This window comes from Passer domesticus, chromosome 1 (genome assembly GCF_036417665.1).
Source record: "Passer domesticus isolate bPasDom1 chromosome 1, bPasDom1.hap1, whole genome shotgun sequence".
NCBI lineage: Eukaryota > Metazoa > Chordata > Aves > Passeriformes > Passeridae > Passer > Passer domesticus.
The window spans coordinates 76,644,262-76,663,173 of NC_087474.1; the positions used below are offsets into that span (position 1 = coordinate 76,644,262).

The 18,912-nt window shown below is 40.1% G+C and overlaps 1 protein-coding gene and 1 long non-coding RNA gene across 6 annotated transcripts in view; one reads left to right on the plus strand and one right to left on the minus strand.

The window, feature by feature from the left end:
* Positions 1-2,426: 2,426 nt before the first annotated feature.
* On the plus strand, positions 2,427-12,928 carry LOC135303758 (uncharacterized). 2 transcript variants are annotated; one of them, XR_010365148.1, is made up of 3 exons: positions 2,427-2,704; positions 6,816-6,904; positions 12,590-12,928. It is a non-coding gene; the product is annotated as an uncharacterized LOC135303758 (long non-coding RNA). The 2 variants fall into 2 exon arrangements; XR_010365146.1 differs by lacking the exon at positions 2,427-2,704 and adding an exon at positions 2,821-3,191.
* Positions 10,224-18,912, minus strand: part of CDYL (chromodomain Y like) — a 103,606-nt gene continuing 94,917 nt past the window's right edge. For all 4 annotated transcript variants that reach the window (XM_064425805.1, XM_064425824.1, XM_064425815.1 and 1 more), the window contains 3 exons: positions 16,419-16,629; positions 12,673-12,816; positions 10,224-11,636 (listed from right to left, as the gene is read on the minus strand). In XM_064425805.1, the coding sequence (XP_064281875.1) occupies positions 11,478-11,636; positions 12,673-12,816; positions 16,419-16,629 (514 nt within the window). In that variant the 3' untranslated portion in view covers positions 10,224-11,477. The remainder of the gene's footprint in view (positions 11,637-12,672; positions 12,817-16,418; positions 16,630-18,912) is intronic.

Genomic DNA, 18,912 nt, shown 5'->3' on the forward strand with positions numbered 1-18,912 from the left:
GTCCAGAGCAGCATAAACAGCGAGTCCTGAGCCAGGGTACTGTGCATTGTGTTAGCAGGCATCAAGTTGGGTTTGTGGGAAAGCTGGATAACAGCAAAACAGACTAAAGGATTTGAATAAAGGCAACCAAAAGATTGTGCTCCAGTCATTTTTGTACTCTGGTAGGAATCGGATGCAGCTCCAGGGGACTACAAGGATGAATAGTGACATAATGCTAGGAGAGAAATGGGCTTTCTTTCTATTAGAAAAGATGCAGATCAGATGAAATGGTGATTTATGTCATTCTGAGCATGTGGGGAGCTGGCATCAAGGGTTGAGAAACCAGTCTATTACAAAGGCTCAAGGAAAAAGGAACTGGATCCTGAGGGGCTGCTTATTCTCTCCTGGTACGAAATTATCATTAGGAAAGATAAACTTATTAAAATTAGGTAGTATTTGTAATTTAGGGCAGATTGTAGCCAACAGCGCTCAAGGCCTACTTCATGCCAGTGTGAATGGGCAATTAAGAGCCTAAATGTCTCAGTTTCTCTAATGTTATACAGCAGCAGCTGCGGGTAGCTCAAACCAGAAAAGTGCCAGCACCCATGTTCCTTTTCCTGCTGTTGCTGCCTCTTCAGCTGGGAAAGGTTTTACATGTCCTTGTCAAAAGCTGCTCTGAGTGTTGGTGAAGTTCTCCTTCAAGGGTGGTTGAAGGAAGGCAAGGCAGCAGAGAGGGATGAAGGGGGTTAAACAATGGGCACATTCCGTCCTGATCCAAAGGATGAGAGAGAGAGAACACAGTGCCCAGCCTTGCAGGGCTCCTCTTTCATGTGCCTCCTGGCCCTTCCCTCAGTAAACCTGAGGGACACCATTTCTTATCATTCTTTATTTGGTATGATTCAGTCAGGGGAGGTGTAGTTCCTGCTAAAGAAAGAAAACTACTTTATGGATTAACTCTTTCTAGGCAGGAAAACCCCATGCAGATCAAATAACTGTCCAAAATAATTTCATTGCTCCACTTTGTGTTTAAAAAGAAATTAAGTTTTTTCTTTACCACAGAGGACATCAAGGAGGATGCCTGATATCCACCTCTAGAGTGGAATTCCTTGTGAAAATTTCCCCATCCTGTATAATCTTGTACCTGTAAAGTAAAGCTTCGGAAGCTGTGCCAGGATGCCTTGGCCTGCAGTTTTGTGAACAGTTCTTATTTTCACAAGTGTTGAATTCAGAAATTGTACTGCTACAATGGTAGGTGATTGTGGCAGGGGGATGAAACTGAGTTTGAAGTTGTCATGATGCAAAGGTAACTGGGTGACTTGTTAGTGTTTCACTAAAAAAGAACATTAATGTTCTAAAAAAGAAGATTAGAGACAAAAATGTAGCTAAAATTCTTATGATGGGTAAACCCTGTAAAATTATTGAGTAAGTTATCCATGCAGGATATATATTTGACTACTGAATATTATGCATTGGGTGTGTGTAGGTGGCTCATTATGTATCATAAACATATTTTTAAAAAGGGATTTTAAAAATTTAAGCAGGACTTATTTCCTCTTTGTTTTTACTGACAGTTGTGTGTCTAACTCTCATGGTTTCTGTCGGAAATATAAAACTTCACTACTGTTTTAAAGCCTAGGTTCATTAATTTGCTCAAATAAAAAAAAGTAGATATGAGGAGCTGCAGAGGATTCCCTCAAAATCTATAACTGAGATTTTTGAGAAGTTGGAGGTGGTTTTGCTTTGCTGCAGGGCTGTGCAAATGGTTATATGCTTGTCAGTTAAACTGGTTTGGGATTTTTTTTACCCATTCTGGGCAGCCAGCCAGCCCAACTTACAAAACTGCAATTATCATGATTGTTAGGAACAGTTCCACTTCTTCCCTTAGATTTCTTCTGCCTTGCTTCTTTTCTTCTTTGAGGAAGTCTTAAATTTTCCTGTCAGTTCTGAGGAGACCCTGATTTTCTCCTTAGGGGTTCCCACAGAGACGCAGAGGCCCTCCAGCTCCCTGATAAATGTAATCCTGTCAGAGGCAGCAACAAGCCAGAGTGCCACTCCACAGGATCAAATCCCCAACCTCCAAAGCCAGGTCTTGCTGCTGGGAAGCCCACAGTGCTCTGGATTTTTTTAAATTTATCATTCAAAACAGAATTTCTAAATGTATTTTGAATTTGAAGGCTGAGAGGCTTTGGCATTTGCACCATTCCTCATTTACAACTGCTCTGTTTCTGTGGTAGTTGGTCAGTGAAAGCTTCCAAGGTGTTTTGATGCCTCTCCACAGAACATGAATTGTTGGTGTTGTTTGTGATGATGAAGGAAGAAGGTAAATTTGACTCCATATTTCTTAGAAGGCTGGTTTATTATGATATTATATTATATTAAAGGAAATGATGTCTTAAAACCATACGAAAAGAATAGAGAGAAAGGATACATCAGAAAGGTAGAAAAGAATGAATAATAAAAACCCTTGACAGACCAGAGAGTCTGACACAGCTGGACTGGGATTGGTATTTAAATAAAAACAATTCACATGGAACCAACCAAAGATGCACCTGCCACATTCCAAAGCAGCAAAACACAGGCAGAAGAGATCAGGATAATATTGTTGACATTTCTTTCCTGAGGCTTCTCAGGAGAAAAATCCTGGCGAAGGGATTTTTCATCAAACATCACAGCGACAATGAACCGAAGAGGAAGAGCTGGCAGCAGACGCTGGAGGGCACCTGGGGTAGGGCAGCACTTTCTGCACTCTTGCCTCTGGCCCCACACTCTCCAGAAGGAATAAGCCACTTCTGTCAGGCTCCTGGATAGCTCCTTTCCTCCTTTCTGGAGTGCAGGTGTGGATGGCTTTAGCCGCCAGGCAGAGCACACTGCCGGGGCAGTTTCGTGCTGCTGCTGCGGGCCGGGATGAAGCCTGCGAGGTGCTGACAGCGCCTTTGTCTGGCGGGGAAAGCGGGCAGGGCTGAACCTGAGCGGTGCCCCTGCCTCTGGGCTGGGGTGTTCTGGTTCTCCCTCTTCCTCCAGTGCTCTCCATTTGAGGTGGGGCCTGGAGGGAAAATCCCACGCTCGCCTCACGGGTGCCGTGCCCTGCCGGGCCGCTGGGCCCCAGGGATAATGCACCTCTGGCTGTGGGGGCTGCGGCTCTTCTCGGGTCACAGGATGCTCTCCTGCACCAGGATGAGCTCTAGGAAAGTCAGAGATGGGGGACAATGAAGGTGGGTCAGGTTGTTGGGCAGTGCTGGCCAGGTACTGTCCCTCACGGAACTTCCCGTCTTCAAAGCACCTTCCTGGGATACAAAACCCTGCCGAGGATTTCTGAAGCCACATTTATTTTCAGCCAACCAAAGCCCCTCACGAACTTCTGGGCAATTTTTATATCACTTATTTAATTATTTTATATATGTTAGTGAAATGAATGGGCAGGAGATCTTTCTCCTTTTTTAATGCCTTTATTAAGAAGAATCAGCTCAGGTGGGGAGAAATCGACGGGTGACGCCCACGCCGTCGCTGCTCCCAGGCGTGGCACGGAGGAGGAGGATGATGATGCAGCTTTGTCCGCTGGTCTGCAGACAGAGCTGGGGATTCCGTCCTCACGGGAGATTAGCAGATTCCTTGCTTGTTTGTCTAACACCCCGGGGCGTCTCTTTAATCAACATCTTTTCAGGTTAGGGTGAGAAGCAAAAAGGATCCAAGCAGGTACGGGACTACGCTCCCATCCTTAGACGTCACTTAAGTCACTTGTTGGCTCGTGATTCTAGGGGGTTTTCTTGTAAAAACTGTAAAAATTCGGGGCGCAATGCATTTCTCATCTGCATACGGGCTCTGATGTCACTCCTGTTCTGGGTCTGTCCCCATGTCCGTCCCTGGCAAGCAGCTAGCATCAGGGGAACAATGGTTAATCACCGGCCATTAATGGGTAATTGAGGAGCTCCTCTCCCGCAGGGAAACCAAAGAGGTCTGACTGGTCTGACTTGTTTCTAACTCTGAAACTCAAAAAAAAAAAAAAACAACTTTCTATTCATAACAGCTAGCACTACGGAGTGCTGTATTGCTTAGCATCACAGAGCATCCTGAGTTGGAAGGATCACAAAGTCCAGCTCCTGGCCTTGCGTAGCACATCCCAGAGTCACACCATGTGCCTGAGAGCATTGTCCAAGGGCTTCTTGAGCTCTGTCAGGCTTGGTGCTGTGACCACTGCCCTGGGCAGTGCCCAACCACCCTCTGGGGAAAGAATATTTTTCTAAAATCCAACCTAAACCCACAACTGCAGGCTGTTCCCTCCCATCCTGTCCCAGCTCAGTGGCAAACTCTGGATTTAATGGCTGTGTGTCCAGAACTGTCTAGAAGGAGATGTGGCATTAACTCACCATGTGAGCGTTGGGTGGAAGCATCCTGCTGTTAGGAAGTGCAGTGAGGGAGCTGAATGGCATTTTAAATGTAGGCTAACCGCAGATTTCCAGAAATGCCTCACTTATTTTCAGGTTTTCAGGTACCTCATTAATATCATTCTTAGACACCTACTGCTTTTTCTTTTCCTCACTGAAAACTGTTTTCAACCAATTATGTTTAAAATGTTTAATGTCTGTGAAAAATCTGTTTGCTGATCTAACCTGCTAAACCTGTAACAGAATGTAAAAGAATTGAATGAATGTGAAAGGTAGATTTGCCTTCATCTGGCTGTGACCATGGGGGTATCTATTGTAGGGGAACCTGAACTGCAGACCTTGGGGCTGTATTTCTTTCAGGCATTAAATGCAGTAGCCTATTTTCCTGTGCCAGGACCTTTCAGAATGATCAGGGATCTGAATTATTTTTAAGAGTTTGTTCTGAGAGAGGGCTGTGAGAGATTTCCAAATTTCCTGCTTTACATCATTAGGATTAACAATTTGCAAAGAGCTTTTGAAGGCATTGGAACCAATTCTCCTACCCCACAGACTAATATTGATTACTTCACATGTTTATGATTCTAGGGCAAACTAAAGCTGTTCTTATGAGCTGAAAGAAGTATCCAAAATGTCCAAAAGACTATGGAATTGTTGCCTCTGGTTCCTCCACCAGAATGGCTGGTGTGTTTTATTTTTCTTCAAGAAAATTCATGTCAAGACCTGACCTTTTTCTTTCTCTTCCCCTGGATGTGTGGACTTGATTAATCTCCATCCGGAATGCAATTTTCTGCCAACATGTAATTCCTTCAGAAACATTAACAAACAAAAGTGTGACTTCAATTATTCTTAGATATGGCATAATACTGTCTTCAGAAATCCTTCTGTGGGTGTTACAGCCCAGCTCTTGAGATAACAAAGTTAAAATTGCAGAGCCTGATTTTCACATGATTGGCTCTGAGAAGCCTACCAAAAACCAAGCAGCAAAACTTCTAGTGGCCACGGTGGCTTCCCTTTGTTTTCTTATTTTGATCCCCTTGATACAAGGAAGGGGTCATTCAGTTTAAGATTCACACAGTTTTAATTTTGTTAACTGCTATTTAGCATCCAAAATAATGCTTCCAGCATGTCCATTCTGGGTTTATCAAATTTCCAGCTTAAATCCCTACCCATCTTTCTGAGTATAAGGGCAGGAGAGGTAGGTGTGGGTGTGTGTGTACAGTGGTGAGAAACAAAGAAATACGGGGCCATTACATTTTTTGACATTTGAACATGGAAAGAAAATGATACCATTTTGTAATTTTTACTTTCCATCACATAGTGCAAGCATGAATGTTGTAGAAGTGTTTGTTTCAGTTATTCCTGGCATAGCAGGTGGTTTTAGGTTTGTTTTGATTTTTTTAGTAGTATTGTTTGGTTAAAGATCCCAGCCCACCTTGGCAAGCTCAGTGATTTTCAAGAACTTTGTATTTGTAAGGAGAAGCATCTTATTTCACAAAAGTTGCTGCTGTCAGCAGCCAGTTTACTGACTTTGGGGTGGCCTCAGTGAGTGCCCTTTCCTACTGAAACAAATCATACAGTTTTGTCTGGCAGTCAGAATATTTTGCTGGAGAGGGTTATGAGTCTTGGAAAGCAGCATCTAGGAAATACTGGTTTATTAGAACATTATGAGATGACTTCTCACCCTGCAGAGGTGCTGCTCTATAGTGAGTGTTTAGTTGGTTATACCCAGACCATGTGGTACAGACGCGTTACAGTGGCTCTAAAGGCTCACACTGCCCACTCTTGGGTAATCCATGGGGTTCTGCTTCAGCATGACTGCCATGGCTGGGTAACTGTTCACCTTCATTGAGGCAGAATGTGGAACAAAATGCAAAATTTCAAGGAGTTGCTGAGGCCAAAGCAATGTTTCAGGTGTAAAGCATGGATTTATTTTGGTTAAGTATTGCAATCCTTTTATCCTAGAGGAAATAAATTTGTTTTTCTTTGCATTAATAACTTTATGTTTTTTCAAGGCAGGGTAAAAGATGACCCCTGTTTTAGTGAAATGAGTTGAGCTCACTCCTGTGAGTTGAGCTGTACTTATGTGTGCTTTGGGTCATTTGGTATCATCCAGCAGAAGCTGGGTTCTCAAAGACTGAAGCCTGCAGTGATCCAGAGCTTGGTGACCCTGCAGTCCAAGCTGGAGAGGAAGTTTGTGATCCTGACTGGAGACTCAAAATCTGAGTTTAGACACAGGTACTGATAATGTCCTCCAGAGTGTGTGGAACAGGTATACGTCCACCTGATGTTCTTGTCAACTCCAGCTCTCCCAAAACTGAGCATAGTAAGAATGATGACTTCAGGGAGAATAGCTGCCACTCCTCTACTTCTTTCTGTAGTTCCTTTTACTTCCTACACACTGTTTTTTCCTGTGGTTTCCAATTCTGCTTATTTGTTGTATTTTCCCCTGTGCAGGAGGGATGAGGAGGACCAGAATTCTATCACCAACTTCTCATTTTGCATCACACTTCAGTATCTTTGCCCATCAAACTGCTTTTCATCCTGTGAGTACCTCAAGAGATAATTATATTTAGGATTTGTTTGTTAGGAAGCTTGATGCATGGCTTCAGTCATATCCCCCCTGAGTACGAAAAGAAAATGCAGAGGGCTGTGATGTATTTTCTAGAAAAATCTAAGGGGCAGTACAAGGCAGGAACATGGTGTACCATACAGCTGCTCTCCTTCCAGATATTTCTTTCCTCGGAAAGGCAAACCCAGCAGGGTTCCATTGCCAGTAGACCTGAGTTGCATGACTGAAGGCTGCCAACTCTGTTACAGAGCTCGCAACACTGTGTTGACAGCTAGTGGCAGCTCCTTAGGATGGAAAATCATGTGGCAAAGTGAAATCGAGGCCTTTCCTCCCTCCTACTTTCCTCGTACTCTGAGTAGTACATTTGTCATGTCCTAGATGAATTTGAAAGCACCTTAACTTCCAGCAACAAACCCCGGCAGAGCACTGGCTCCATTTACTGAAGTAAGTTTTACCTGTCCACTTGGCCAGAAATGCTTTGTTTGCTGCCTCATTTCCTAACTGCTTAAAGTCCTATTTTATCCACTATTTGGGTAAAGTTCTTATTCTTCTCAAGTACCCCTGACTTTAGGAAATTAATCCCACCTAAACAGATAATTAAATTCACCTGAACATTCTTCCATAATAATAATGGTACAGCTTCTGAATTACAGGGAAGTGTCTCTCAGCAATGTTGTCAATCCAGCAGAGGACTTACTCAGAGGAACAGCTTCAAATCCCAGACTTGTGCAAATTAGGGAGTGTGAACAAGAAAAAAATCAACAGGCAGGTTTAGATCTGCAGATTACCCCAGAATGTTGTAGGTTAGTTTACCCAGAGTTAAGACCTTGCTCTGACGTCATGCATCAGCAGAAGGTGGGATTAAGTGCACATAGGGGCTTTCAAACAGCTCCAAGTACCTTCAGCCCATGGGTCTCTGCTCCTACTTGCTCATCAGGAGAAAAGTTCTCTTATTTACTTCCAAAAATAAATTTGAATATGATAGAACTTCTGTGGGGAAAGCCTTAGTAGTGCAGTCCAGTGGCCAATGCTCGTCAGTTTGCTGTTTTGGGTACTGCCTGGGCTGCTGCCTATTTCAGAAAGAGAACTCAAACTCCTACACTGCATTATCAAGGCTCCTTGTGCTCCTGTTAAATTTCAGCACCAACACAGCCAGCTGCCTCACAGATTGTCTCTATGTTCCATAACTAATTAAGCAAATCGTGTAGTAGTGATTACAGTCAGGATATTGGATAGTCTTGACAGGAGATGCAGGGGTCAGGAATGAGCAAGGCTATAAAACTAGCTGAATTTCATATTCCAGTACCATTATTCCTAATTCTGCTAGCTCTTGACTAGACACTAGCACCCAAACAGGAGATTTGCCTTCATGCCTGAAGAAGGAAAACCAGGAAACTTTTTTTTTTTTTTAACAAAGAAAAGCCTGATGGATGTTCTCTCCACAGTAATTTAGAAAGATGCTGTTTCTAAATTCTTGCATTACATGTGGTTTTAACAATTTGTGCTGCTCCAAACTCCCCCAAATTCACACTAGAATTAACACAAAAGACCCATTTTGAAGTACCACTACATCTGGGAGGCCATGACCCCAAATCTGGAACCGTAGAAGAAATGCTGGTTGCAGAGACTGCACGTACCTGGGAGAACATCTGTAACTATGGTTGGATTCAGCCATCAAAGCCTAAATCTGATGCATTAGGTTAGGTAATCTATGCAGTACTGCAAATTTATGTAAAACAGTACAAGCAGCAGCAATGAATTAGGCTCAACAAAGACTTGTCTCTTCTGTGAAGAAAAGCCTTGAAAACACTCTTTAAAAAATGTCTTTAGTCAGTTTTTATGATCTCTCAGGTTTTCTTGCTTGTTATTAGAGGTCATTAATGTTCCTGTCTTTGTTCTATTATGGCTTTGCAGAGACTGAACTAGACTTGACTGTAACCTTCACACACACCAAAAGATACTGAAAAGAATGGGAAGGATTTTCCTGAAGAAACATTATTCCTGTAGTCCAGTGCATGGACAAAAGGTGTGCACTATTTGTGCATGAGAAGATTACAGTGTCAAGTGAGTTACTGACAGTGCATAGGAAGTAGCTTGAGTGACTTTTTCCAGTCAGACAGGAATTTAAACAGTCAATCAATTATTCACATTTTATCATGCAAACTGTAGGCAGCATAACAGCCTGACTGATAGCAACATAAAAAATATGAGTTAAGTAGAATTATTTTTTCAGGTGAACTGCCTGTGCCTTCAACTGATTTAATTCTAAATGTCTTCACTGTAACAATTCTTTCACGTTTAAAGAAAGCACAAATAATCCCCCCAGCTGATACACATATATATGAGCACTATGGCCTTAGAGGTGCTAGAAAAGCAAACCTTACACAAATGTGAGTTGAACTCAAAAGGTTTGAAATTACAGAACTCGTAGGTAAAGGTATCTTTTATTCTCCTTTTCACTAAAATCAAATTCAACCAAGGAATGCTAACTTAACCTCCGCTATTGTAAGGAAAACAGTCTTTTTTAAGAGATTGCAAAAAAAACATTTACTGAACATTAGTTTGAACTCTAACAAAATAATTAAGAGCAGAATGACTCCCTATGTCTTCTTTCCCCATCTTTCCTCCTGTTAGAGAAAACTTATATAAAATTTACATCAATAAATTAATATTCAAGTTTTAATCTGAAGGAAATGAAGAGCGTTTTAAACAAAATAAAACAAATATTAAAGCCTCTAAGTTACAAGATTTGTTTCAGCAACTTCCAAATTAGAATGGAAGTGTCTTTGAAAAAGACAACTCTGTGAGAGAGCCACATTTAAAATGTGTTAAGAAATATTAGTTTTATTTAACCAGTTTTCACAGCTGAATATTTATTCTATAAAAACTTTACAGATTGTACAGTTTATATATAGTTCAAACTACTAGAACAAAGAAGTAGGTCCCACAGATGCAAAAATACTGTACCAATCCAAGGTAAAGGCAGATTTACACACTGTACAGCTCTCCACTGGGAAGGGGAGGTGGGTCAGTTCCAAGTAAAAAGTTCAAAACTGTACAAAAATAAGGTTTGATTTAATTTTCATTCTTCATAATACATTCAATAAGATTGCAAGCACAGATACCCAAGTAATAATAGATATCTGCAGTCAGGAATCAATAACCACTCCTGAAAGGAATGCAAAATAGGTCTATTTACACAGGGCACTCTTTTACACCATACTGCATATAGTGTATATTTCAAATAATAAAAAAGCATAGACAAAGAACATTAAACATCTAATATAAGGTAGTTTTTTTTTTAAGGATTTTTTTTTACTTAATAGTGTGCCAAAAGAATTTTAACTTATTAAATAATATATTCTAAGTGAACCTAAAATTTATGAACATAAAATGCATTTTTGGTGTAATACATCAATTAAACCAGCAAATAGGAAAAAAGAACCAAAAACAAAACCCAAACTGTATATAAAGTAGTATTTTCACCCAGCAACAGGAGCACTTATGTAGTTATTTAAAAAACCAAAATAAACAAACAAAAACCCCCAAACAAACAAACAAAAAAACCCCAGAGAGGCTTTTTAAAAACCCACTAAAACTAAGTTATAACTTAGGATATTCATACATAAGATATTCAGTGATTCACTAATACTGCAAAACAAGCTTTTTTGTGTTGGTTTTTTTTTTTCTTCCTTCCCCCTTCCACTTCCCTCTGGCTCTCCCTCATTCCCTTTCCCTAAGAGACAGTGGTTTCTTCATGCTGTCTGGGTAAGAATCAGACATACTCCTGCCCCTTCCTCCCCCCTGTATACCTCCCCCCCAAAAATAACAGAGTGTTTCCTTAGCTTTAATCCTGAGCACACTCTCTTTTTGGGGATATGTGTGACTTAAGCCTAACAGGGCTTTTTTACCCCAAAGTTTTAGAATGTTCCATTGCTTGAGGTATTTCAACCTTCTTCTGAGACAATGCCTTTTCTCTAAGCTGACTCACTGGGCAGAGAAAGCAAGGGCTGGCTAATACCCGTTTCAATTCTGTATTCTCATGAAAAAGAAAAGCATTACTCCAGACTTCCCTGCCACACAGAAAATAATGCAACACCATTCACTTTTTAATTAATTCTCTATTTGATACAGTACTAGCCAAAGATAACAAAAACTAGAGCTTTTAAAGAGATGTTTGGTAGTGCACTCTATAGTTTTTTATCTTGTGTGTGTGTGTCTACATACACACTCTCACACATATTACATTTATATCTATATATATATATATAAATATATATATATAAAAGACATATATAGATATATGCACACACATAGACTTGTGTGTGTATACATCTGCATGTAACAATCAGGGAGAAAGGAGTTTTGTTCAAATTTAAGAGATACAGTACTTTTAAACCCCTTGACAATAAAAGGGGAGGGGGGTGTGTGTCCACTCCTGTTCCCAAGCTGAGCAAGGGGTTAGTTTATATAAGGGTTTTTTAAATGGGCATATTTTGCTTGCCCTGATGTCCAAGAAATACAATTCCAGTGTCACGGGCATCTTCTCAGAATTCATCAATTCTGTTCTGCAGATATTTTAACATAGAGTCCATCCCTTGTGCTGAGCCCCAGATTTTCTTCAAAACTTCACACTCCTTTTCATTTGCTTGCTCCAAGTCCACCTTCATGATGTTACGTACTAAAGCTTTGGATTCTTCAAGTACCTGGGCCAAAATTAAAGAAGGGGGAATTGGGTTAGTATTGCCTGAGAACTGAGCACTCCAGGTGCTTCTATGGGCATATAACAGGTTTATGTGGAAAAATGCTGGAGCAGATTATCAACTTAAGCTTATCAATTCATTACTATGACTGTAAGAAATGTTTCTCATAGTCATCTTCCTTGTGGCATCTCACAAAATTTCCATTACCTTATGCCAGCACAATTTCAAAGTGCACCAAAGTGTGAAAATAATGAAAATCATAAAATAACTATGAAAAAATATATATGGTTTTGAAACCACATGAAAGTGCAAGTCCATAGTAGTGAAGGCTAATCGTGACACTTTTATCCCAAACTGCTCTAATAACTGGCCAGATCTTGATTTCTTGAGCACTTAAAATACACTGGAAAAAAAATCTCATTTGTTTTTTCTGTTGAGAAATTGAATAATTTGCTTTTAAAAACCAAAATTTCTCATGCACGGAACAGTTAATTGGTACTGCACTTTCCTTATAAGAAAGTTAAAATTACCACTATTTGATGCTCTCTTGTGCAACTGCCAGTAGCACACACCACCACTACGTGTTATTCATAAAACAAAAGTCCAGCACAACATCAAAGACTGTATTTATTTCCTTGGTAATTTAAATTAGAACTCAACCTAACTCAAGATTTCTGTGTTTCTGTGCAGATATTAGGGCAACTGTTTATACTGTTGATTAGAGTAGGTTGGACTTCAGCAACTATGTTAAGATGAGATTAAATTATAAAAATCCAATGCTGGTTTATGTTCCTTATCAAATGCCACAGTACACTGTAGTTAAGAAGAATCAGATAGAAACTTTAAAACGAAACCTAAAAACCCCCAAACCAGAAAGATACATAAAAATCCATCAAAAAACACTGCTGTACTATAATGCAGTTCTTGTTTCACGAAAAGCCTTTTTTTTTTTTCAGGAAAACAAGATGCAGCCCAGTACTACTTAGATTAATTCTTATTCATCTGATCATAAAAATACAAGAAGATAAAGAAAACTTACAACTGAATTACATGTGACAAGTTCTTTAATTCGAACCATTACTTCCTGTGTGAATGTTCCTGGCCAGAACACTTGGGAGACGAGTCCTTTGGCACAAGCTTCCTGCGCCGTCAACTTCCTTCCACTGAACAACATTTCATTGGCCTGAAGGGATAAAAAGTTACTTCTGGTATGAAATGTAATGAGACAAAACTCATCAAAGGAAAAATGTTGAAAACAAATAAGAAAAATGCCTGCACTGTTTCAAATAGTTTTAGGACAGCTCTTCCAAGTTTTAATTAAAAAAAGAAAAATATTGGCCTACAGCTGGCTGGTCCATATTGTTGACCAGTACTAGATCAGTAGTTATTGAAATGTGGACGTCTGTGATCAATGGTTACATGTGAAAATGGCTTTAGTCATTTCCCAGCTGTGAATGTTTGTTAGCTCTGGCTTTCTTGCAGCATTGCTGACTTGGTTGTCTGCGTATGTGAGAATAGGTTATAATGCCTGGCAAATCTGTGAAACAGCAATGAATACATCAGCTTGCCCTTTATAATGATGTATTTCAATTTCTGACCAAATTAATAGAAAATAAACATTCACATTTTCTTCAAGAGTCCCATACTGAACTGATAAATCCTTTAAGAATTTGATATAGCAGTCTTATTAAAAACCCACAGTACTTAAAAGATCTTGCCCATGGTTTAAGGTACAGAATTGAGTACTACCTTCCATGCAAGAAGATGCTCTCTCTAGTTCTGTAAATGTCTTTGATTTGTAATTATCATACATTTTACTATTTACCAATTTCCCCATTAAAGTTTTGTCCTACAGCCACTTCAATTCTAGTTTTAGTGCAGCTTTTTATACAGTTTGCAGTGGCATTTACATGGAAACAGGCAGTGGAAATTAAGAAGTCAGAGTAATAATCACCCTCAAAAAAAAAAAATCAGTGTTATTGTTTCATAATGACTTGTTTCCACTGAAAAATATGACAAACCCATTACTGGATTCTTGAAATATAAGAAATAAGGCTGTTCTAAAACACAAAACTGACAGGTGTAACACTTCTGAGGGAAAAATACTGAGGTTTTTAATGTTTTCTAATACTGGAACTTTTGGTAATTATTTTAGCAACTTTCAGTTAAGGATTTTAAATAATAATTATTAACTTAATAAATATTTATTTGCTATGCTACCATGTTCCTACTATTGCATTTTACATATCAAGCAATTTGGAAACTCTGCAGTCTCTTATGTGTTCCTTTGTAATGAAATACAAAGACTGGGCTCTACTGGCAGTTTACTTCCTGACTGCCGGTCCATTAGGAATGCAAGAAAAAAACCCAAACAGTTTCCTAACATATTTTATTTCAATTTTACCATCAGCACATCTCTCACAGTTACTATGGAAAGCTGTGATTCACCAGTATTAGTTGATAAAAACCCAAATCTCTTGCACTGTGATCAAGATCTATATCCTATAATTCTACCTTCGGAGAACACAGTATCAAATATTCAAGGTTCATTTACCATTCCTTCTCATTTTCCAGAATGTATGTCAGTAATAATAACCTGAAATACTAGATAAAAATCAGAGATGTATGCATGGTTGTCTAAAAAAGGAATCCTTTTTCCTACACAGTTGGGGAAAAATTAGTGTTCCAAAATAATTTAAAAACCACTTAACATTTCTATGAAAGATCAACATGTGAAGTCAATCTAATAGTTAGGACATGCAAGCATTTAAGCCAGGTGGTCAGGTCTACATATTCTTGACATGTATCTTTGCAAGGATAAAAACAAATGCCAGAAAGTCTTTTTTCCCCCTAAAACTTAGTTGCAACTGCTGAGTTCTCCTGAACATGAAACACCGTAAGTGAGAATGGCGCAGTTATCTTATTTCTGCCAGCAGTAACAGAGTATTAGCATAAAATCTCACAAGAAGTGAGCACTCCAATTGATGTTCTCACTTGACAGGTTTTGAAGGGAAACCTCTTGCTCTGGCACCTTCACTTTTGATCTATACACAACATCTGCTGGAGACCAACTGCTAAACAAGCTTTAATCATAACCGTGCCTTGTACCTGCTGTAAAAATTAACTCACTTGGTGGGTACTTTCCAAGAAATATACTACAGCAGTAGAAATGAGTGTGATAAAAATATTCCACTAAGATTCTCATTAGCAACTTTTATTTTCTACTCTGAGTAAAAAATGTCTTCTTCTACAGTGGAACTTCACTTGGACCTCAAATTTCCTGGAATAAGCCCACGCTTGAAAATAGGAACAAAAGTAACTCCATCCACAACAGACCAGCTCACCCACAGAAGGTGACTGACCCCACATGGAAGATTTTCCAGGAATCTTGCAATGGAACATTTTTACATAGCTGCAGCTAACAACATTGCATTTTAAGACTGACTTACTCCTGCTGAATTGATATATTTGTAGAAAATGTTATGATGCATACAGAGGCCTTAATTCTTTGCTTTGTATATTTTTTCCCCTGAATGTTTTGCATTATTAACATCTGAATGTTATTCATTAATAACATCTTCCTGCTGACTTCTCTTTTACAGAAAAAACCCATGATTCTTTATCAAAGCCTTCAGTATGGATTCTGAACGTATTTCATGAAATGTGCTGAGTAAAGTTCAGCTTTGTCCCACAGAGACATTGCTTTGCTGCAGAGAGTCAAGGATAGTACAAAAACAGTGGATTTTTTCCCCCTTTTGCACTAATAATTTTGGAATTGTTACCACTAGAAGCTTTGAATTAAAATATTTATATTTAAGAATGAGAGCATTCACAAACACAGATGAAAGAGTACACTAGGGAAGAGCTTGTGTTTTTTGTACAACTTCTAAAGAAATAAAAAGTAACAACCACAAGTCTTTAAAGGACGAGGATGTATGGAATGGATGGATGAATGGATGGATGGCCAAATAAAAAGGGAAAGGAACAATCAGTAATTTGAAACATGCTAAGATATTAAAGATACTCTTATTCAGTTTCAGTTACTTTTTCTGTTCTTTTCTAATAACTAAATCCAAATATGACACATTAGCTATTAGATCTTTTAGAAGTGGTGTGTTTTAATATATATTTTTAAAATCAATAAATACCTACAGGGAAAAAAATGGCTTTTATAACAAACAGCAATTTTGGAAAACAGGTGTAGCCACAAGCACTTGTTTCATACTGTCCAAATTGGAATAGGATGTAGGTCTAAGTTTTCAAAGAACATAGCATGAAAAAACACTAAGCAACATGAAAATAACATAGGTAGGAGATTCTTAAATAGCTTTTTGTTAGGAGTGCATGGAACCTGAAATAGTTATTTTACATAGTGGCCTAAGACTGCTCCTGGGTGGTGTCACAGTGCTCTGCTGTGCAGTGACACCGAGTGCCACACTGGTCCTGTGCTGAATGCAACACACCCGTGGCTGGTCCCCACGAGGCAGCAGCAGGGGAGATTTGTCTTGGTACACAGGACATGACCCTTCTGACACCATCAGGGTCAAAGGTGGGATTAAATCCCGTGCCTGCTTTCTGTTTTGTGCATGCAGGTGAAGAGTAAGTTGTAGGAGCATGGAGCAGAAAAGCTATAAAGGGTGGCTTCTCATGAAAGGTTTTCATGAGAGAAAGAAAAAAAATTAAGGAAAAGAAAACACAGGAAGGCAAAAAGTCTTGAAATCACACTGGGTAAATTATCCCAAATGAATCGTGAAGCTGTCAGCCCCTACCCTGCAAGCTACTTACAGAAGCCAGGCCCATTATCCGAGGGAATGTAAGGGATGAACATCCATCTGGACTTTGTCCAAAAGTAGTGTATGGTGTCTGAAACCAGGCCTTCTCGTTGGCCCAGACCACGTCACACAGAGGCAATATAGATGCTCCAAGTCCAATGGCTGGGCCATTTACTGCTACAATGATAGGCTTCTTAAACTGAATAAAAGTATTCACAAAATTCCTGAAGAGAAACAGAAACATGTGCTCACTACACATATAGAGAGTGTAAAATATACCAGCCCTTGAAAACTCCGTAATAATTCATCTTCCCAGTAACATCACTTTCAAACCCAACCTGATAACCTTCCACAATGAGGTGGTTATTTGGTGGATGAGGGGAGAGAGGTGGATACACAGAGCTCAGAGTGAGGATTTCAGCACTCTCTCGTAAGAGTTTCACAGTCACGCTGTTGATGTACGAGCTGGATGAGCAGACAGTGAGGCGGACTGGAAAATGTCAGAATGGCTGGCCCAGAGGGTGGGGACTCATGGCACAGGCCAGTGATTTAAGTGTTGCACCCCACGGGGTCAGTGATGGGCCCAGCACTGTTCAACAGCGTCGCTGATGATTTGGTTGATGGGGAAGAGCTTATCTGAGTGAGTTTGCTCAGGATACAAAACCAGGCTGATACACCAGAGGATTGTGCTGCCATCCAGAGGGACCTCGACAGCCTGGAGAAATGAGCTGACAGGAACTTCCTAAAGCTCAACAAGGGAAGTGCAAAGCATTGTGCCTGGGGAGGAACAACCCCAGGCATCAAGTGTATGCTGGAAGACAAGCTGGAAAGCAGCTTTGCAGAGATTGAGCTAGGGTTCCCAGTGGACATCAGCCAGCAGCGTGCCAGTGCTATCCTGCACTGCTTCAGGAGGAATGTTGTCTGGAGTGTGCAGGAGTTGATCCTGCCCCTCTGCTCAGCCCTAGTGTCATTGTGGACACCTCAGTGGAAGGGAGACTCCAGATGATCGAGCAAAGGGGCATCGAGGTGACCCAGGGGCTCAGTGAGCTGGGCCTATTCAGGCTGGAGAAGAGAAGGCTCAGGGAATGTCATCAAAGTGTAAAAGTACCTGAAAGGGGATGCAAAGAGAACAGACCCAGGCTCTTTTCAGTGGTACCCATTGAGGCAGTGGGCACAAACAAACATGGGAGGTTCCCTCTCAACAGCAGGAAACACTTTCTTACTGTGAGGGTAACCTAACAGGCAGCCAACAAGGTCATGGACTCTCAGTCTCGGGAGATTAAAAACAAACCCAGGAAATGGTCCTGGCCAACCTGTTCTAGGTGACCTTGCTCGAGCAGGTAGAACAAGATGCCCTACAATGTCCCATCCAACCTCAACCATTTTCTGATTCTGTAAAAACCTACCACTGCTCCCAGCCCAAGCCACCACAGTAGCTGGTGAGGTGCAGATTTAACACCCTACTAAAAGTATCAGCTGATACAGCACTTTGGTACATCCATGTGTCCCACAGCTCCCAGATAAAGCTGCAGCCTTTCCACACCTCTGGGCACCACAGCTGTGGCACAGCCCTGCTTGGTCCTCACTGTATTTACGTATGGCACCAGCACAAATGTGTTTTTAAGTGACAATAATAAGGTATAAATGAAGATCGCCAAAGCATCATTGATCTTCCTTGAGGAGCTTTTCTTAACAAATAAATCTGCTTTTTAAAGCTATGAACATAAATGGTAGAGCTCTGTTATCCCATATCACACACCTGTAAACCTCTCCATCTCATCTCCCCTCTTTTGGTTGCTAATAATGCTCTGGGTACTACGCTATTAGGTGACATGGATATTCTCATCCCCACTGAGAACAAAAAATGACAATTCATTCCAGTACCTACAAAATATGGTTGCTTCTCTGCTCTCAAACAGTAATGACTCCAAGAGCTTCTTAGGAAAAAACCAGTCATATGTATGAATATATACATAGGTAATTTAAAGTTTTCTCCCTATCTGTGTTACATATTTTTGTATTTCTACAAAACAGAACAATTTTATTATATTGCATTCAACACTAAACCTTATCACAGTCCTTCTTAACTCATGCTAACAAATTCAAACAGCTAAATGCAAAAAAAACCCCAAATCCAAACCTGGAACCATCTCATCATACAAATATCCCATTCAGAGACATAAGCTAATTTTAATCATGTCTGAATATTCCAGAAAGGACCATGTCTAGAACATACATGAAAAATACCTTCTTTGAAAGGGAGGGTGTGTGTTCATAAGTCATTTAAGTCACCTTTGCCCATTTTATTAACAATGAACATAAGGTGAAGAAACAGGTTTCTGAAAGGGCCCAAATTAAAACAGTGATAGAAGCTCAGTGCTAAGAGCTTCTGGCCACATCTGAAGTCACTGCATAAGCAACTTTTACATGAAATGACTGCAGAATTTCCTTTGATAAAAATAACTAGAATCAACTTTACAAACTAACTGTGCCTCCAATGAAACAGA